The 19,496-nt window shown below is 37.9% G+C and overlaps 4 protein-coding genes across 10 annotated transcripts; 1 reads left to right on the top strand and 3 right to left on the bottom strand.

Annotated features, from left to right (window-relative positions):
* Nucleotides 1-22: 22 nt before the first annotated feature.
* Nucleotides 23-7,524, bottom strand: LOC104107580 (uncharacterized protein At1g51745-like). 5 transcript variants are annotated; one of them, XM_070197783.1, is made up of 6 exons: nt 7,370-7,524; nt 6,573-6,873; nt 4,863-4,905; nt 3,386-4,316; nt 1,380-1,604; nt 23-1,277 (listed from the first exon to the last, which is right to left on the bottom strand). In XM_070197783.1, the coding sequence occupies exons 2-6, from the start codon at nt 6,761-6,763 to the stop codon at nt 442-444; spliced, it is 2,226 nt and encodes a 741-aa protein (XP_070053884.1). In that variant the 5' UTR covers nt 6,764-6,873; nt 7,370-7,524; the 3' UTR covers nt 23-441. The 5 variants fall into 5 exon arrangements, with proteins under 5 accessions (XP_070053884.1, XP_070053888.1, XP_070053885.1 ...); XM_070197787.1 differs by having other exon boundaries at nt 6,573-6,852; nt 7,370-7,523; XM_070197784.1 differs by lacking the exon at nt 7,370-7,524 and adding an exon at nt 7,174-7,358.
* Nucleotides 7,525-8,482: 958 nt separating this feature from the next.
* LOC104107581 (uncharacterized) lies at nt 8,483-13,617 on the top strand. 2 transcript variants are annotated; one of them, XM_009616424.4, is made up of 11 exons: nt 8,483-8,683; nt 9,145-9,210; nt 9,302-9,369; nt 9,605-9,635; nt 9,747-9,816; nt 10,282-10,339; nt 10,617-10,745; nt 11,697-11,788; nt 12,199-12,283; nt 13,180-13,255; nt 13,348-13,617. In XM_009616424.4, the coding sequence occupies exons 1-11, from the start codon at nt 8,677-8,679 to the stop codon at nt 13,395-13,397; spliced, it is 732 nt and encodes a 243-aa protein (XP_009614719.1). In that variant the 5' UTR covers nt 8,483-8,676; the 3' UTR covers nt 13,398-13,617. The 2 variants fall into 2 exon arrangements, with proteins under 2 accessions (XP_009614719.1, XP_009614720.1); XM_009616425.4 differs by lacking the exon at nt 8,483-8,683 and adding an exon at nt 8,724-8,848.
* Nucleotides 13,618-14,279: 662 nt separating this feature from the next.
* Nucleotides 14,280-15,767, bottom strand: LOC104107582 (jacalin-related lectin 19). 2 transcript variants are annotated; one of them, XM_018774618.3, is made up of 4 exons: nt 15,627-15,767; nt 15,323-15,550; nt 14,500-14,818; nt 14,280-14,463 (listed from the first exon to the last, which is right to left on the bottom strand). In XM_018774618.3, exons 1-4 carry the CDS (start codon nt 15,633-15,635, stop codon nt 14,390-14,392), a joined length of 630 nt encoding a protein of 209 aa, XP_018630134.1. In that variant the 5' UTR covers nt 15,636-15,767; the 3' UTR covers nt 14,280-14,389. The 2 variants fall into 2 exon arrangements, with proteins under 2 accessions (XP_018630134.1, XP_009614721.1); XM_009616426.4 differs by having other exon boundaries at nt 14,280-14,818.
* Nucleotides 15,768-16,257: 490 nt separating this feature from the next.
* LOC104107583 (uncharacterized) lies at nt 16,258-18,948 on the bottom strand. Its single transcript, XM_009616428.4, has 4 exons — nt 18,912-18,948; nt 17,097-18,526; nt 16,809-16,982; nt 16,258-16,700 (listed from the first exon to the last, which is right to left on the bottom strand). Exons 2-4 carry the CDS (start codon nt 18,516-18,518, stop codon nt 16,449-16,451), a joined length of 1,848 nt encoding a protein of 615 aa, XP_009614723.1. The 5' UTR covers nt 18,519-18,526; nt 18,912-18,948; the 3' UTR covers nt 16,258-16,448.
* Nucleotides 18,949-19,496: the final 548 nt, after the last annotated feature.

Below are 19,496 nucleotides of genomic sequence, written 5' to 3'. Positions count from 1 at the left end.
TACATCAGACTAGGATCTCATGTGCCAGAAGCTCCGCGCTTTTTCATTCTCAAAAATGAGGCTCAGTTCATAACGTCTCAAAATACAAAATAAATAGAAGGGGAAGAGATTTTAAATGATGCACTGAAGTAGCCAGCGCAATCCGTACCATAAATACAAAAAGCATAAAGTTATTAACCCTCTAAATCAAAGTCGAAAAATTGAACCCATCCTAATCAGACCACCATTTTTACACCTCAACTAACGTTACATTATATACAGCAGGCAAAGCAGCCAATCAGCAGAGTTCCCCCAGCACCACATTTTCCACAAATCACACCCTGTTATTGTACAGAAATGATTCAACTCGAGAATCCAGACTGGGCTGCTAAAAATCAGAATTCCTACAGAACAAATCCTCATAGTCCACTACTCTGGCCTTTCCGGTCAATGGAACATCATTCAACCAATGCTTGGTATAATAGAACGGTGGGCAGGTCGTACTGAGCTATTTAATGCTTCATTTATCCTACTGAACACTATTTTCAGGGGGACACAAGCTACTGCAGGGCCTCTAAGCTTCTCTACTACAGGTTTCTTCTCTTTATTTTGTTGGTGAGAACCGGTTAAGGAAGACAATTTTCTAATCTTCTTTGAAAGGAGGCCGTTTTTCCTTGTCTTGGGCGACTTAGTTGGTGAATCACGAGGTTGCACCATGCGATGCCTAGTAGACATCCTGGCCGCCAAACTTGGCTTGGATTCATAATCCATATCCGCACCTTGCAAAGCTGAGATGTTCTCACTGTGATCCTCATCCAAGTCATAGCTGCTGCTATAGCACTCAGATCCACTGACTAGCAGATTATCACAAAAGCCATCATCCAAGACTTCAACTGTGAGAGGGTGACCTATGATAGGCTGACCATTCAATTTGCTCATTAGAGATATATATGGAACATGCTGTGGACGATAGCTGGCTTTGACCTCAAGATTAACATCATACAGTGAAGAATCAGCTATGTGGTGCCTAAGAGAAAAATCTGATGACTCATACTTGGGGTTAACTGTATATCGAGACTGGCGATAGGGTAGCAACCTTTGGGGAGCTAGCAGCTCTGCTGTTGGCCCCTTCATACAAGCTTCTCTGAGAGAAACATTCCTGCTCCAACCTCGCAACTCATCCACTATGGATCTAGTTTGGGACTGAGGCATAGTTGTTGCTGGTCTCGACTTTAAACTATATGTCAAACTCTCTGAAGCATGGGAACCACCAGTATTATAGCAACCAGCTTTCCGACCTGGAGAAAGAGGGAATGCATCAAGATCCATAGCAGTCAAATATACATTTGATTCATCTTTTAAGTCAACGTGTTTTACAGAATCTTTCTTTGTAATCTTACTTGTCTGCCTTGAATTCCTCTTTCCTTTCAACTGCCACTTTGAAGTTCCTTTCTCCATCCTCTGGCTGAAACACTGGAAATCGTCACTACCAGAACTAGTAGAGTCTGAGTCATCAAGCTCCTCACTCCCAAACGAAATAGCTTCAACTTGGCTGCCCTGGCTAGACTGTGCCCCAACACCACCTTGAGCCTTCTGAGATGTACAAGACATAATAGGAGACAAGCCTGTGTGGAGAAATAAAGAACATCAGCATACACAAATAACAAGAACAACAATCCAATGGGGAAAAGGCAGACAGAGATAGATCAGACAGCAGAAGAGCAACCATGTTAAATCGGAAAAAGGAAGAATAAACAGCGGAAGAAAAGCTTTTTTAATATAACAGCTTCACAAATCATTGGTGAAAAAGCTACTAGAAACTCATAACGTTGATAAGAGAAGAAATTGAAGACAAATTCACGTACAAAGAAGTGTCATGACAAGTTCACCCACTGAAAAGGTATCCTCAATACAAATCGTCAAATCCACAGAAAAGATTTTTTTTTTTTTTTGAAACAGTTGCATTAGAAAATAAGTTCTTAATCCAAGTTCGACAATGAGTTTAGAAATTTTTCTAGAGTGAGATTTAAGAAGTCCAAGACAGGCGGAGGCTGGTGTATAAGGTTTTGTATATAACACATTACAGTGTCATGAGAAAACATGAGACAGAAATGGGTGCTTCTACTAATTAATCTGACTCAGCCACAAACCCCAACATGAAGTAGAGAAGTGAGAGAGTCCCACTCTATAATGCAAACCAACTGCGAAGTTAAGGGGAATGATTCACCAAAGCTACCACAACCAAAATCTACCAATTCAAATCACTTAAACTAAGTCGTGTCTTATGCCTAAGAACAAAGACCAATGAGGCTTCCATGAGACCTGGAGCACATTAGTTTTGGGTCTTCCATAACCAAAGGGAAGGGAAATCCTGTTGCATATATGCTCTTCTAAACCATATTATGCAGTATGCACAGAGGTTATCCACCGAGGTTATCCACCCTAAGATTCCAAGGTTCTAAACCGCGTTTTTTAACAATTAATGCATCAGTTGCCAAATATATTTACTGTTTAGTATCGTCCACTTAAAGACAGACCCATTGGAGTCGAGGCACATGCCTTATGTGCTCACAGAATGGAATACTAGAGGATTGGCCCTGGAAACATGTCTGGAGGACCAGAATGTCACTCAAAGTAGCATGCCTCACATGGACTGCCCTCAATGAAGCTGCTTTAACACAAGACAATCTTAGCAGAAGGAGCATTACTCTAGTCAACAGATGCTATATGTGCCAACAGAGATTAGAAAGTGTTAACCATCTGTTTCTTGATTGCCCAGTCACTGCTGATATTTGGACTTCTTCCTATCCATATTTGGTATATAACTTGGATCATGCCTCACACCGTCAACGAAGTCTATATTAGCTGGTTTTTTTGGAGAGCTAACAAAGCCATCAAAAGAATATGGAGAATGATCCCAGCAGTCATATTTTGGATTGTTTGGAATGAAAGAAATGCAAGATGTTTTGATGGAATATCAAGTTATCAACTCCAACATATTCCCGAAAAAAGCTAGATGTTTAGTTAGTTTGTTCAGTTGGAACTTCCTTTCCCCTGTTAATAGGGTTGACACTTTATTGGATTTAGTTAGCTCCTTGGTTCTAGCATAGGTACTCTTGTACTGGAGCTTACAATGTATTGTCTTTTGTATGGGAGCTAACACAATTTCTGTCTTTGTAATTTGGCATCTTCCTGATGCCCTTTCAATGATATTATCTTACTTTATAAATAAAGTAAAAAAAACCTTCGCGCCTACACTATAGCACCACCTAAGCATTGCCAAATGGACAACCTAGCTTTAAATGAGTGCTAAGCACACCTCAAATGAGCCTTTAATAACACTGCCACTGCAAAGAAATTTTAAACATTACAATGCAAAGAAATTTCTGTTAATGCACATGAATACCTGCAGAATGCTTCTCTTCTGTAACTAAAGGCACATCAAACAACCTGTCAGAAGAGCCACTCCCAGACAACCCCAAAATGCTGGAAATTTCACTCTCTTTCTGTTTGCATTTAACAAGGGAAGAATCATGAGCGTAACCAAATGCATCCAATGGTTTCCCATTCACACAGGTAACTGAGATATTATCTGTGTCGTTATTGAGTACAGTAGGGGAACTTTTCCCAGACTCTATAGACTGTAACCCATAAACTTTGCTTTCAGACACCCCTACGAGAGTAGAGCCAGTTGGACTAGGAAGTTGTTCACACATTATAGGAACAGACACCATTGCTGTACTCTCCAAAACTTTTGTCAAGGGCCGGCGACGGTTCTTTCTCTTTAAAAAATCATGAACATGTGCCACCTGAGATCTCTTCCTTTTCAGAGATGACACCACACCCATCCCCAGGTCATCAAGTCCTTTCATGCGCTTACTTCCCTCAGTTCCATCATCCTCTGAGTCGTTTGGTGTTCTCCTCCGTCTCCCACACACAGGTTTCTCATTAGAAGCAATTACATGATTTGGCGCCTCAAATGATACACCAGATTGAGATAATTCTTGAGCAGAATTTGAATTATCTTCTGAACTAGTCAGTTCCTCATCTAAATCCTTACCATCTTCAAGAGGATTAGATGAAGTATGTGAGTCTTCCATGGTATGATGCTCTCCATCTTCTTTATCTATTCTTGAGAAAAAATTTGGATGGTCTTTCCCAAGACGAGCACTTTCAATCTCTAGAGCATGAATAATGGCATCCTCTCTTCGAGCATATTTGACAGCCTTTCTTGAAGAGTTAGCAGCAGCAGCCTTGGCTTTCTCAATACATTCATCATACTCCCCACAACGAAAGGCTTTCACCCGCTTAGATTTTTCAAGATTATACCAGTCCCTGAAACAGCAGCAATTATTAGACCTTTTTATCAAGAATCGAGGTAAAAGGAAAAGGAAAATATTCACTTCCACCGTTGGTACACTCCTTAAAAAGGGAGGGCAAAAATGGGACGAGCAAGAAAAAACAAGTCCATTTAAAAGAGAACAAAGATGACAAATACTGCTATTAGAGAAAGTAAAACACGTGACTGAAAAGGAACACCATATATCTGAACTGCGGAAGTATTAGCAGGTTAAATGATAGCAAGGAAATTAATGCCAACTTTTCTTGGCAGCCCAATAATTAACAAGGAAAGTAATGTCTCCGTAACTGGGAGAAACGGGTGCAACTACAAAAAGGACTAAGATGCTTTTAGTATCCAACAAGTCAAGAACTTTGAGCCACTTGAACCAATTTTAATTTGTGAGGAACACGTAGAACTGGATTCTGCAACAGGAACAATCAGAAGCAAAAATGGCTCTGAATGACTTCTGTCCATGATGCCACTGAGGTAGAACCGCAATTAGGAAACATATAGTAATCTTAGCTAGCTTTAAAACTCAACTTTTACCCATAGAAGGAAGATTCCCCATATTGCCAAATAAAATCCTGCACGTCACATACAGATATGAAAAAATGCTTACAACACTTGCAAAAGTCAAGAATCAACATTGTTACTTGACAATTGCCAATAAACACCTGAAAATATCGATCTCACGGCTTACATTAAACTTTTCAAAGCCAAAAACAGGTGTACGTACTACATAAATGGCACAAGCAGTATAGACCAGTTCACAACAAAGAAAGTACCATAAGAAAGCTAGAGGCGGTCCATAGTTGTCCCTGACCGTCTTTAGCTACTACAATTCAGAGATTTCTTGGCTTGTCCGGATATTATCGTCGCTTTATGGAGAGTTTCTCATCCGTTGCAGCGCCTTTGACCAAATTAACCCAGAAGGGTGCTCCATTCAGGTGGTCAGATGAGTGTGAGGAGAGCTTTCAGAAGCTCAAGAGTGCCTTGACCACATCTCCAATTCTAGTGTTGCCTTCATCATCGGGTTCTTATACAGTGTATTATGATGCTTCTTGGATTGTTATTGGGTGTGTCTTGATATAGGAGGGTAGAGTGATTGCTTATGCTTCACGCCAGTTGAAGCCCCATGAGAAGAACTACCATGTTCATGATTTGGAGTTGGCAGCCATCGTTCATATAATGAAGATTTGGAGGTACTATCTCTACGGTGTGTCTTGCGAGGTATTTACGGATCATCGAGTCTCCAGCACTTATTCAAACGAAAGGACCTAAATTTAAGGCAACGAAGTGGTTAGAGCTGCTAAAGGACTATGATATTACCATCCTGTATCATCCTGAGAAGGCCAATATAGTGGATGATTCCTTTAGTATGAAGGCGGTGAGTATGGGCCCTTGTATTTATTTCAGTAGGTGAGAGACCTCTTGCTAAGCAGATCGAGTTGCCTAACATTCCAAAAGTCTGAACGCCTCTCCACAAGAATCAGTAAGACCTAACCGTAAGTTATTCTGTAGGTTTCATAGTTTAACTGTCAGAAGTAGTTCCCACAATTTCTTGTTTCACGACATGGTAATTAGGTTCGTTAGCTTAGTTCTATTATAGGTGGTAAGTAAATTGACACACACTACGTCTAATATTTTTGTTCCAAAACAGACACTACAAGTCTATAACTATGCGACTTCTGTGCACGAGGAACCTTAGCAGCTACAGGAATGAATGAACCACACACTCGCGAACTCCTTCCCTTCAACCAACTCTAGAACACAAATTCTCCATTCATTTTAATTTTACTTCATCGTCAAAAATTTAATCCTTCTGATCCAAATTATCTGTCTTTTAAGGTTTTTGCATATTCCTATCCAGATCCTAAGCACATAAAGCATCAACCTAGCTCCACAGAGGAATCTAATGTCTTTTTTATCCATTTTTGACAAGTTTAGGAGTGGGAACTATAATTAGGATTAATGGGAGAGACTGCTAACAATCTCCACTTCAAACAAATAGCAAGGAGAAAGTCTCATACTTGAAGGAACACCACATAATAAGATAAATAAATAAGGCACCCAAGGGTGTGGCCTGGTGGTTAATGAAGAGGGTTGAGAACCATGAGGTCTGAGGTTCAAATCCCAACACCAAGACAATCCCGTGTGAATAAGTAGAGGTGCGCGCAAGCTGGCCACAACACCATAGTTATAAGGAAAAAGATAAATAAATAAGACAAAGGCAGTGAAAACAAGAACTTACACACTGGCATCTTCTCTGCCAAGGAGCTTAACAGGAGTGCCTGATCTTGGTGAAACAGAACAACTCTGAGGTAACTCATCTGGGCCCAAAATTCGACCAGGCCACCACGACCCATTTCGCCTGCGGACCCACACCAGCCCACCCACCGACGCATCAATGGCTTTGGCACTTGACTCACCCGAACTCCCCATTTCCTCTTCAAAGAAAGCAGGGGATAAAATAGCAAAAAATCCCCAAATTCAGTCAATCCACAGCATTCCTCCTAAGCACCCAAAAACCCCTACAAAAATCACATCTTTTCCTGTCATAAAAAAATCCACATAGCTTTTTAAACCACAGAACAAACAAAAAAACAGTTTAAATTAACGGATTTTTCAGAAAGAATTGAACCCTCACATGCAACAAAAAAGCCCAGGTATACAAAACATTAAACAAAAAAACAAGGAAAGAATAACAAAACAAAACAGATTGAAGGGGTTATTGCAAGAGACAGATAGATCTAGCTGAAAAGAAAAAAAACAATGAAAAAACTTCTTCGGTTATGAATAGGATTTATTTTCCTTATTTTCCCGAAACTATATTTAGAATAAGCAAAACCCACCTCCCTATTTATTTGGATTTTAAAATCCTTCTGTTTTTTCTTGTTTCACTCTGGAGGACATTGAGATTTTAGTTCCAGCGAAAGGGTACAAGAAAAAGGAGAGTGAGGTGTCCGCCGCAGAAGAGAAGTTGATGAACAATGGTAGTAGAAAAGAGTGGCTTCTCTCTACTTACAAAAATAAAAGGATCCAACGTACCCTTTTGAGTATCTTCCTTTATTTCCAAAACAGAGAAGGAGAGAACCGTCTTCGCACGCACACACAAACGAAAGAGAGCGAGAGAGAGAGAGAGAGAGAGAGTTTTGTGTTTTTTTCTTGTGTGGATTAATATTTCGTAATTTATTTTTGGAGTTTGGGGGGCAGAGGTGATATAATAATAAACAGAAAAGGGAAAAAAAAGTGTTGTGATTCAGCATTGACAGGAAGTACGCTAAGATATCTACACCTCTTTACTGTGTGTCTCTTCGTGGACCCCACTTTTAGTTCAAGAAAACGTGCCCTCTATTTTGTCATAATTGCAATAACTTCCCATGTGAAATGAGTAAATTGTTACTTTAACCCTTAACTAAAGCATTGATGACTGTCTTAGTGGTTGAACTCAAATTTGAGGCACTAATCATTCACTTCCTTCTAATTAAAACACTAGATTTTGAGCCAAACACTTTTATACTTTAGAATATTTTAGCATATTTTAGCAAATTTAATACAAGTGACATAAATTGAAGTCAAATTATGCGAATGGAACATGAAAGGTAAAGCATATTTGAGTCTAAAAATATTACGTTATGAGTAAGTAAATTTTTAATTTATTCTTTCACTATTACTATTATTGTTAAAGAGGACTTTCGTACTTATAATATAACTTGTTCCACTAATTATTAGATAAATTTTTTTCCTTGACAAAAAAAGAGGGAGCTAATCTCTTATTCCAATAGTCAATTTAGACTTTTAGAATCTAAATGTTAAGTTTTGATCATGCTTTTGTTTTTATTTTTTTAATTTTCTTGAAATAAAAAGAAATTTACAATATGCTATTGCTTAATATTGCTTTTGAAATGTTTTGAAGTAAAGAATTAATCTATTATGATTTAAATTCGTCGATAGATAAATGGCTCTTCAAAAAGTGCAATAGTACCATCATAAATTGAGAGAGCGAGGATTTTGTCAATAAATTAGGTGAGGTGCTATATAATAGTGCAAACCATATGGACTTAAGTGCCACAGAAAGAAACCACAAGGAGGCTTTGACAATTACAAAGAATTGACTTTAGCAGCCTTTTAGATAAACGGCTCTGATTAATCATGATCACTGCTATAATTAAATGGTCTTTTTAACCCTTGGCTGGATTCATTTGACTTGAAATTCAAATACGACGGCGTAGCCTACTATTTGGTCCTTTTGTGGTAGAGCTCTTTAGGTTTTCTTCTACAGCTTTGTACCCAACTGTGTGCGCTATTTCTGATCGCGAAGCAAGAGCAAACGAGAAATTCATTAAAGAGCAACCATGACAGGTAATTTCCTTAAAAGATTTGATTTTTCCCACAAATTTCAGCTAATCGAACCTTAATCTCTTGATATTTCTATTCAATGAATGAGCTGTTCCTTTATAAATGAAAGATTTTAGTATCTGAGCTATTCTACTACTCTTTTGATTCATTAAAGAGCAACCATGACAGGTAATTTCCCTAAAAGATTTTATTTTTCCTACAATTTTGAGCTTATTGAACATAATTGGGCCTTTCAAATTAAGATTGTGTATGGCCAAATTTTATCTGTTCAGATAAGAAGTAAAAAACAATAAAAATGGATTCTTGATTTAATTTGGCTATGAATTTACTCTTCAGACAGACCCTGAGGATATGCTAGGCATAAGTTATGCGGGTTTTGCATATATTGGTTTATCTACAATTGACTTGAATTCATTGAGTGCGATCACTATAATTATATCTGTCTTATTAGAACTTTGGACTAGACTATGCACAGGAACAAGAGATGGAAATCGAGGCGTTGGAAGCAATTCTTATGGATGAATTCAAAGGTTTATGACTATCCTTGATGATTCAATTTCTAGATTCTTTCATCTTTGTTGTCGAATCTCATCAGATAGCTTTATTGTGGGTTTCTACCAGAAATTCACTCCAGTGAAAGTGGGCTAAACACTTCAAATCGATGCTTCCAAATTACTATTACTCCTCAGGTACATGGCAATCTTTGCAATAGTTTATTACTTGACTTTTAAGATAGATAATGAATAGAATAATGTAGTGCATAGGGCCAGAGTTATTTTATAAGTAATCGATCTTTTGTTTGGCGGCCTTGTCTATTATTGCACTAGCTCAAAGGAACTAGACATCTCGTGTTCCTTCATTAGTGGGGTTCATGCTTTTTTAATTACTAATTTCATACTTCTTACAATGTTGCTTTTTGCATAGGAGGATGATGAAGAATCTACATATTCATCAGGTATTTCTATTTGTCTCACAGTTATTTCCTCTACAGCTCTCTTGTGTACTGCTTTTTATTTAAGTATATGAACTCCTGCTAACAATAATTGCTACCAAATTGTTGCTGCAGTTCGACTAGCTTTAATATTCTCTCACACAGAAAAATATCCCGATGAACCTCCACTTTTGAATGTCTCAAGGTAATTTTACCCTTCCACTAGGATACGCCATCCCAGGACCTGTAGTGTGTTCCTTGTTTTGGGTTATAAATGTTGCATAACAGAGGGAAATATCCTTGTGCAGTTTTGTTGCTTGTAAGTTGAATTAGATTTTTACCCGTAGTTCAACATATCACAAATCGCATGTCTTTTATGTAGTTTCTTGCGAAAATGACAAGCAGTAAAGACTAAATAATCAAAGACGAAGAACTCAAATTTTAATGTGGTTCAGCAAGCTTATATCCATAAGTGAGTGATTTGTGCACTTAAAACTGTTTACAAGCTTCTCTAATATTCTTAATAGCAGATCTGTTAGTAGCACTCATTCTTCTATCAATATAGCATGAGGTGCCCCTAGTAGCTACATTAATTTTGCTTTACTATTGTGATTTGATATAAACAACTTTGTGCAACTGATACATTTAGAGATCTTTCTTGTTTTTTCAGTTTAAAAGGAATTCAATCTGGAGATCTTAAAATCTTGAAAGAGAAGCTTGAACAAGAGGTATGTTTTCAAGCCCAAATCTTATGCAATACGCCCCTGAGGTTGTTTTCTTAAAAATATTGTTTCCTCTGCCAGTTAAAGAATTTGGCCATTTATTGTGGCAGTGACTCTGACCCTACCCCCGACGCCCAAAAAGAAGCCCATATTCTCTGGTCTTTCCTGTCTTTAACACTTAGCTACTGATGTGGAATGATTTATAGAAATTGACGAGCGTTGTTCTTTTATCTAAATCATGCACTTGTTTTTTTACTTCTTCTCTGAATGCTCGCATTCGCAGGCTGTTGAGAATCTTGGCATGGCCATGGTCTACACATTGGTCACATCAGCTAAAGACTGGCTATCTGAAAGATTTGCTGAAGAAACAGGAGCCGAAGATGCTGAAGATGCTGAAGCCAAAAAAGAGGAAGTAAGTTATTTATCCTGATTGAGCTGTTGCATGTGAATCAGCTTTCATTAACTGCAAAATTGGGAAGTCATAGATCTAGGATTCTAGTGATTTTAACTCATGAATCGTGAATTGCCCACGGCTTCTATTGAGCAGACAAAACTAGGTTGCTTTAGTATGATTTTGGTAACTTATCCACTTAATAGGAAAAGGAAGGGGGGAGGGGGGGGAGATAAAGGAAGAAAAGGCATGTTCTCTTCTGATGGTACTTGGGATCAAGCTCCAACATATATTCTTCTAATTTCACTGAATAAGTTAGCTAGAAATATAACGTGTATTTTTTGTTATAGAAGGGCCAGTCAGGCCAAGATATTAGGATGTACCTGAAATCTACCCAAAGTTCTTTTATATGAAGTAAGAAGTTTCATTAAAGGCATCAAGAAGATGCAATCAGTTCCAAAAAGGATTACAAAAAGGTGCAGTTAGCTCCAATACAAATAAGCTAGGCTACGCACAGGGAGCTACAAAATCTAAAAACTGAACTGATGAATTTACATTGGAAAGGTTATACCAACTACATAAAAGCAAAAGACATTTGGTTTCAGGAAATGATTAGGAGTTGATACACCATCAAAACATCTGAGATTCCTATGAAATTCTACCCAAAGTTGTGAACAATTCGAGCATAGCGACTTTTGCTAGTCTGTGCTTGAAAGTGGTAAGACTGTAATAGGACTTGGATCTGCCTGTATCTCAGTCAAGGTAGTCGGAGGTGACCAACACTTCACTTTTGTTAGTTAATAGTTTCAGCAAACCTTGAGGATCTAGCTTGCATCTACAATTTTAAAAGCAATTATGTGGTGCTCTGTTGAACTAACAACTGGAAAATCTTCTGTTAAGATTTTACTTACTGTTTTGACGGATTGGCCTTGAATCGTGATCACTTAATTGTTATTATTCATTTGACTTCAGGTAATTGTACCACATGGAGAACCAGTTACCATCGAAACATTCTTGGCATGGAGGGAAAGATTTGAAGCCGAACTAGCTCTGGAAAGAGCCAAGTAAGTCTCTTGCGTTGGCTTCTCAACCAAAGTTGTGGCACTGGATGTGGGTCTTCTTCATCCAATAAAACTAGAAACATTTTACTTTTTGAAATGCCAGTGAAGCTGCATACAGTTAAAACAGATTATCAGCTCCAGATTTCTGAGCAACTCCAGGGGCAAATGTTTATTCTTATTCTTATTTGTTGAGAGGGAACTTTAAACAGGGTTGTGTGTCAGATATTAGGAATTATTGCATTGTGAAGCTATAGACAGAATGTATTGATTATGGCTATGTGTTACCTTTTAAACTCCTTTGCTTTGAACATTTCTGCTTTAGAAACTTGTGGCTGGCCAACTACTTTTCTGCGTTCCTTTTATCCAAATTTGGCTATTATGTTCCTGATTTGCAACCATATATCAACGTTCAGGTTAATGCCAGATTCGGCACTTAATGCTCCAAAGGAAAAGAAACTGACAGGGAGGCAATGGTTTGAAAGTGGAAGAGCCAGTGGGGTAATTTATTCTTTTGTGTAGTTGCTGTTTCGAAGTTTATAATGAAGTTGTGCTATTTTAATCTCATCGATGCATCAAATTGATTTGAGTCAAAAACGACAGCCAAATATAGTTTCAACTTTCTTGATACTGACCATAGTTCCGTAAGGCTATGCCATTATGGGGAGGCTGTCACTCTCTCTCTCTCTCTCTCTTTTTTTTTTTGTGTTTATTAAATGTGAAGACAATGGAGTTACCTTGTACTTGTACTGGTGGGAGGTAGCATGTACCCGTTGAATTAGTCAAGGTGCACGCAAGATAGCCCGGATACCACGGTTATCAAAAAAGAAAAAAATGTGAAGGCAGTGTTACGGGACAAGATCCAATTCGTCTTTGCTAAATATAGTAGCATTAGCCAACGACATTGCAACAAGGACATTGATGTTTTCCTGAATTCAGCAGGATTGCAAATTGTACGATGCAAGTAACAGAAACCCAGTGTCCTGATTTTTTTGATAGGCTTTAATGTGATCTCACTATTTGCTTTATTATCCTTTACTTTCATGTTGTCAGAACTTTTTGGTGTCGGTGGGAGCAAGTATTATGAGGCTCATAGAGAAGAATTCCTGTATAATAGAAGTGCTGCTCTGGGCTCTGTTTCTTTTCCTTTTGATTATTCCAGCTGCTCGTAATGTTCCCTGACCATACATTAATTCAAACAGCTAAATATTATACTGCATTCCACTGTATTGGTGAATGTTTGTAAGTCAAAAGTGTTTGCTGTATGTAGTGGTGTCTCCTTCGAATCGGGGCGAGGTCCTGTTACTGTATAAGCTGCTTAGGCAAGGTTGTGGGTTCATAATATGGTTAGCTGTGGCTATTGCTAAACAGGGGTTGTTTCTTTTTGTTGTCAACAGAAAGCTGCGGCAGCTATTACTGAAGAATCTGATGAAGATGAGGATGATATTGATTTTGATGATGATGATTTTGAAGGTCAGTTTACTTGTTCTTGGTTTTCTTCTATTTATTTGTTTGTGAATCAAAATGACATGATTATTTTTCGTTAATTTTTTTTGTGTGGACAGATGATGAAGAAGATATGCTTGAGCACTATTTGGCCGAGAAAACAGATTGATCATCTCATTCTTGAAGAAGAGCCAGTTAAAATTTATTGTGTTTTATACTGAATGCGGAAGTATTATTTCGCTCATTCCTCAATTGTTGTAATGAGGTAATTGCAGGTTATACCTGTGCCGGTTTTGGCCCTAGATCAGACAGCATGAGTACTGAACATACGTTTACGAAGAGAGAAATACAGTTTTTGATTTATTTAAAGAGTTGCTTGTGCCGTGCAATTTAAATGTTGCTCATCTGTTTCCTGTTGGTTTAGATATGTTCAAAACTCTCGGTTGAGGAGCAGTGGGGAGAGATTTACTAATATACTGGTAAGCGATCAAGAATGAAAGGAGCAAGAGTAAGCATATCTTGCCATGACAAGTAGAATGCTAGGTGGTTCAGGTGCTTTGTTGTGTATAAATAGCAAAATTGCATTCTTAAGTTTCTTTAGCTATTTTTCAAAGCGGTAATGTTTTTTTTTAGTTTAAGGTCGTCAATCGTGGAAACTTCTCATTTTCGAGCGTGTCTTTTACGCAAAGAAGGTTGTGCAAGTCTCTTTCATGTTTTAACACTTCAAAGTTATGAGCGTTTATGTCAAAATGAGATTAAGCCTTTTAAAGAACTGGTGTAAATGTTGTGTAAAGGGGTTAACAAAAGGTAAATAAAGCTGAAATTGCTACCAAGGGGTGGCCTAGCGGTTGAAAAGTTGAAGCGAGTAACTTGGATTGTTTAAATAGAGGCAACACGAGGTGAATTCTTCCTATCTGTCTAAGCTTAGGCAGTAACATTATCAGTGTTGTGCTGGTAGGAGGTTGCAGATGTCCATGTATCAACTAAGATTCGTGTAAGTTGGTTTAGATACTACCATTATAAGAAAGAAAACAGTATCTATGCGAAAGTATATGAAGACTTCCACTGCAATGTATATATGATTTTACTTAAATCTTTTAGTACAGATAGTTTAGTTACAGTCATACAGACGCGAACGAATGTAAGCAGTTTTCATATGCCTTATTTTTTGGAATACTTGGTTTGATTCTCATCTCCACCTTTGTAGTAATAAAACTTGCTTTGGTCATCTCCACCTTTGTAGTAATAAAACTTGCTTTGGTCATCTCCACCTTTGTAGTTCAAAGACACAGAAGATGCAAGTTTCTTCAGACTTTGTTGAGCCATCTGTAAGACTGTAGTTGTCTTTATTTTAGCAATGTAACAGCAAATAGCATCTAAATACCACCCGCTTCTCCCCTTGAAGCCTACAATCTGGCCACCTTCCATCGGCAGGGAGAATCGCGTTCCTTCTTCAACTCCAAAAGGTCCAAATGTTCTTCTGTTGCTGCTAAAGGTGAGGGATCGTATCACTGGACTGCCACCATAGACCACTGGACAATAGTAGCCGCTAACGCCCGTCAAGTATTCTCCTGGAAATTGCAGCTTAATCTGGAAATGAAATTCACTTAAAGACATTAATTTTCATAGTAATAGCAGCTAACTTTTGTAAGGTTGAGTTAAAACCTTCATTTTCCTTAACATAATATTAGAGTCAAACCCTTTCTTATTGTTGTTTTATCCAACGAAGGACTCCATGTAAACATGCTATATTATCCGCACACCAAATGATCAGTCCTAAGAATGGGGAAGAGATGTGTTAAGTGTCCCACATTGAGGGAGTGAGTACATTGTTATCTTTATATTGTCTTGGACAATCTTTGTACAACAACGAACCAGTAAAATCGCACAAGTGGCGTTTGGCGAGGCTAGTGTGCACACAAACCTTATCCCTACCCCGATGGAGTAGAGAGGTTGTTTCTTGGGCAATCTTTGTCTCGTGAACTAATTTTTGGGGTTGAGTAATGTAACTAATCTGCTATAATAAATGAAACACTATACTGATTCTTTATATTATCAGTGTACGTAGCTAAAATCCATAGAATAAAGTATTACCTGTGCAGTTTTACTACCTCCAACTCCTCCATGCTTCTCTGCTTTATAAGGCTTGCCATTTTGGTCATAGACCACAGTCATGGAGTCTATACAGAGAGAATAGACAAGGGTAATTTCTCTCACTCCAGTGAAACCACCATCGTCCCACGGGCTTCCACCATGACCACCCCACGGTCCAACAACGATCCTCTTCTTTAATTCGCCTGCTTGCTCCTTCCCAACCGGCCTCTACACGCATGGAAAACATTTTTCGATCATATCAAATAAATCAAAAAGAGTAACTTTTAAATTCGAGAGAACTTACCATGTCCATCCACGAAAATGCAAAGATAGACGCCAACAGCTGATTTAGTTGCTTTCAAGAAAGTACCAGTCATATATAGAGGCAGAAGCCATTGTTGTCTTGTCTACTTCTGTAGCAATACGTATCTGATTCCCATTTCTATCATTCTTCAGAACCTTAGCTTTTCATCTTTTCTAGTGATTTGACATTAATTGAGATGGTACAAATCTTATCATGGTTGAAATCTTTGGTGAGAACCAGATTCGTATGGCAAAGGAAACAGAGAGAGAGAGAGATACCGCGCTCCTTTATCCTAGAATACAACTATAGGAGTACTAGTGTTTATTCCAATAAGCACTAATACACCATTTTTCAAATCAATAAAGGAAGATTTAAAACCAGCACTAAGAGTGCCGAAATATGTACAGCAAAAAGTTTGAGATAGTCTCCCACCAACCCTGAAAGGAGCTGATAAAATCTTAGACACAGTACCAATCCATATTTTTTAGGTGTTGGATACATTTACATACCAATTTGTCCAAGTAACATGCAAAACAAACCACCGGGAAAATGGAGTTGACAAATTATTTGGATACTCGCATCAAAAGAACGTTCTTAATTTTGCCCGTAGTCAATTGGGACGAACAAGGGGTGGGAACCAAATTCAACTTGCTTCCGTAAAGTATAAATATCTTGTACCAAAACTCAAATGTTTGTCTGACTGTAACATTATCTAAAGAAGAAAAAGAAAATTTAAGAGGACAATATGGTCATATAACCGACAATATGGTCGTATAATTAAGTGTGCGCCACAAATAAGTAGAGTTAACATCTCGGTCCTATTTACTCATTGATATCAGTTAGCTCTGTATCCCTATGCACCATTGACTCGTCCATTTCTGTTATGTCTGTATCTTCCGGCAGCGGCAAGGGTGACGATCTCCACTTTAGTTCAAAACTCGTATTGGGATTTACATTAGACGGAGAAAACTCAAACATTCTAACGTCTTCTAAATAATGTCGCCAGCATTTCTTTGAGTAATATTTACAACAGCTAGGAGTCTTCTCTTTGTTCATCATGATCTCCTTTTTGATCTGTATTCCACAGAAATAACAGTGAGTACTAACCAGTGTACCAATAGAACGCATTGATAAACTAGAAAGTATAATCTAAGGATCCAGTTCAGACAGAGCTAAGCTTACCGCGAGAAGGTCACTGCTGGGAGATGTCATTAAAATAAGAGTTTTTGGGTGAAAATAACGCAAGTGACTGTTGAGAAGATTTCCCAGTGCTCTTGATGATTTAGTCAATTCTATCTTGAAGTCTCTAGAGGGAAGAAGATGGATTCCTCTCATTTCCTCATAGATAATCACATCCTATAAGTGCCACAAGAATAAATAAACAAATAAATACACAAACAATTCAACATATGAGAAGCAATAGACAATCATCAATGATAATTTAATACAAGAGTTTAAAAAGTTTGAGACCTGTTTAGAGGCAAGAAACAACTTGAAACCTTTGGTTTCGAACCCTTGAATGAATTTCTGAACTTCAAAAGGATGAAACTTCTGTTTTTGGGATTTCAAGTGAAGCTTCACTTCTTGCAACTGTGAAGCATTCATGGAAGAAAAAGGCAGCTCAATACCAGTATATTCAAATGAAAGTAGATTTGGTGCATCAATGTTGGCTTCCTTTAGTTTGCTGCACCTTACTACTGAAAGCTTCTTCAGCTTGTCACTCAATATTGTCATCCTCCGCAACGCATGGCACTCTAACAGGAACAATTTTTCAAGTAATGGGAATTCGGCGATACGTTCCTGAAATGACTTATCTGCCATGTGTGCATGCCTCAACATCAAATTCTTAAGATTTCCGCACCCTGCTAAGTTTAATTTGCACCTTGAAGATTTCTTTCCGTGGAACCAAAATGTCTCAAGATTGGGTGCCTCTAGTTTGACCGACCTGAGGTTGGAGCCCTCATGAACTTCCAACCTTTTTAGTTTAGGCAGAGTTGAGACATGCAAGAATTTCAAAAGATGGCACTTGATCAGTCGCATATCTTCGATCAAAGGGCAGCCTTGGACAAAATTATGGACGACATTCTCATTGATACGCATAGCTTTCATGGATAGCTCCCGCAGGTTTTGGAGCTTTATGACAGCAGAAACATCCATTCCACATCCGTCGAGTTTCAATGAAGTTATTGTCCTGGAAGCAAAGGCGACCTGAGGCAGTACATAACATTGGCTAACCATATTCTCATAGACATCATCAGCCTTCTTCACATGGATATCAAGCTCTTTAACATTCTTGTCAGTAGCAACACTAATCCAGTTATTCATATAGGGAGTCATAAGATCAGCAACAAAAGAGGAGACATGCAGCCTGAACTTTTGTATACTTGGCAATGGTTCAATTCTGGTTGCTAAGGTGTTCTCAACAAACAGAATGAACTTTATTAATCGCAGATCTACATATCCAGCTGCCAGGGATTCCTTAAACACCTGCTTGAAACTTGCGCTCTGTTCCTCCACTGGTGGAGATTGGAGATGATTTGAAGCTCCAACCTTATGATTTTGGAAGCGCCTCTGATCAAAATCAACGGACGTGAAAGATTCCCAAATGACTTTCCACTTCTTGGACAAGATGCTAGTTCTCACAATATCCTTTGGCCAACGGAGAAGACAAAGGATGTGATGTAAAATGTGTTCAGGCAACTCAGAGATCCTGTCCGCATCATCAGCTGCTCTTCCATCTGTGTTGATGATCTCCATTCTCTTTCCCTTTTTAGTATTTACCTTTCTCTGTCTTGCAGCCTTTCTTTTCCTTCTCTTCATTAAAGTCCCCTCTTTGCAAATTCTAGAGACCCTTCGTTTCGCAAACAACAAGCGTACAACTTTAGACATCATACCCTTGCCTAAAATTCTTGTTCAAATTCAAGAAAGAAACCTCCGTTTCGTTAAAAACTGCATCTTTACTTTTTAACATATATCAACGAAACAAATACCCCAAAGAGAAAATAAAACGATCCAACATTAATAGGAAAAAGAAAAAAGAAAAAAATATAAATCAATTTTTAACCTGTATCAGCAAGTAATTCAAACAAAAAACTTAAATGATTTTACTGATATTTGTACCAAAATAACGTATGCATAAACGTAATAGAATTCGAAGTAACCTAAGCATAATCTTTCTAATCAGCCTGAAACACTAAATGCCTATTCGGGGAACAATTTGATCCTATCGTTTCGTAGATATAATCTCAGAGATACAAAAGACAATCAAATAAATACGCGAAATACCTGCAGAGATTGCAGATACTTGGATTCGGGAAGACGAAACAGACCAACTGTGATTTGATCAGCCTTTTGACGGTTAAGCTAGTTATATAGGGTTCGCCGATTGTAACTACTATGTGGAAACGGCCGGGTTAAGTTTGATGGGCCGGGTTCTGTTGAAAAGCCCAGATAAGGCATATTTTGGGCCTAAAACCCCAGTTTTGCCTATTAATCATAGTGAATGTTACGGAAATGTCCAAAATAAGTCTTAACTTATCGACTTCTAGTCAATATTTTACATAATTACTTATCGTTTCATAAAATATTTCATAATCTACAACTATTAATTGAATAACATATTATACAACCTGAGCATAGTAAAAGTATAAAAAGATATACCCTATAAAATATGGTAGTTCCCTATAAAGAAGGAAACCAATTCTGAAACATATCACTTCATCAATCTAACCCTAAATATTCTCAATTACATTAAATATTTATAATTATCCGAATCCAAGACAATCTCCATTCTTTTAACTAACTTTTACGATAAGTCATTTTATAAGGTTTTCTCTTTCTTTGGCCTCCTTTTCATTTTTATTTTTTTAC

Source organism: Nicotiana tomentosiformis, chromosome 3 (assembly GCF_000390325.3).
Source record: "Nicotiana tomentosiformis chromosome 3, ASM39032v3, whole genome shotgun sequence".
Lineage (NCBI taxonomy): Eukaryota > Viridiplantae > Streptophyta > Magnoliopsida > Solanales > Solanaceae > Nicotiana > Nicotiana tomentosiformis.
Note: the sequence above shows the minus strand (reverse complement) of the source record. Positions and strands in the feature narration are given on the sequence as shown.

What these genes read in the sequence shown, in the direction of transcription:
- LOC104107580 (XM_070197783.1), bottom strand. Translation starts at nt 6,763, where the DNA reads ATGGGGAGTTCGGGTGAGTCAAGTGCCAAAGCCATTGATGCGTCGGTG. An exon ending in GGCAGAGAAGATGCCAGTGT is followed by an intron (nt 4,906 to 6,572) that starts GTAAGTTCTTGT and finishes TGTGACGTGCAG; the next exon opens with GATTTTATTTGGCAATATGG. An exon ending in ATCTTCCTTCTATGGGTAAA is followed by an intron (nt 4,317 to 4,862) that starts AGTTGAGTTTTA and finishes TGCTGCTGTTTC; the next exon opens with AGGGACTGGTATAATCTTGA.
- LOC104107581 (XM_009616424.4), top strand. An exon ending in TCTTATGGATGAATTCAAAG is followed by an intron (nt 9,211 to 9,301) that starts GTTTATGACTAT and finishes GGTTTCTACCAG; the next exon opens with AAATTCACTCCAGTGAAAGT. An exon ending in AAGAGAAGCTTGAACAAGAG is followed by an intron (nt 10,340 to 10,616) that starts GTATGTTTTCAA and finishes TCGCATTCGCAG; the next exon opens with GCTGTTGAGAATCTTGGCAT.
- LOC104107582 (XM_009616426.4), bottom strand. An exon ending in GAGGTAGTAAAACTGCACAG is followed by an intron (nt 14,819 to 15,322) that starts GTAATACTTTAT and finishes TTTCATTTCCAG; the next exon opens with ATTAAGCTGCAATTTCCAGG.
- LOC104107583 (XM_009616428.4), bottom strand. Translation starts at nt 18,518, where the DNA reads ATGATGTCTAAAGTTGTACGCTTGTTGTTTGCGAAACGAAGGGTCTCT. An exon ending in TGTTTCTTGCCTCTAAACAG is followed by an intron (nt 16,983 to 17,096) that starts GTCTCAAACTTT and finishes TGGCACTTATAG; the next exon opens with GATGTGATTATCTATGAGGA. An exon ending in CCAGCAGTGACCTTCTCGCG is followed by an intron (nt 16,701 to 16,808) that starts GTAAGCTTAGCT and finishes TGTGGAATACAG; the next exon opens with ATCAAAAAGGAGATCATGAT.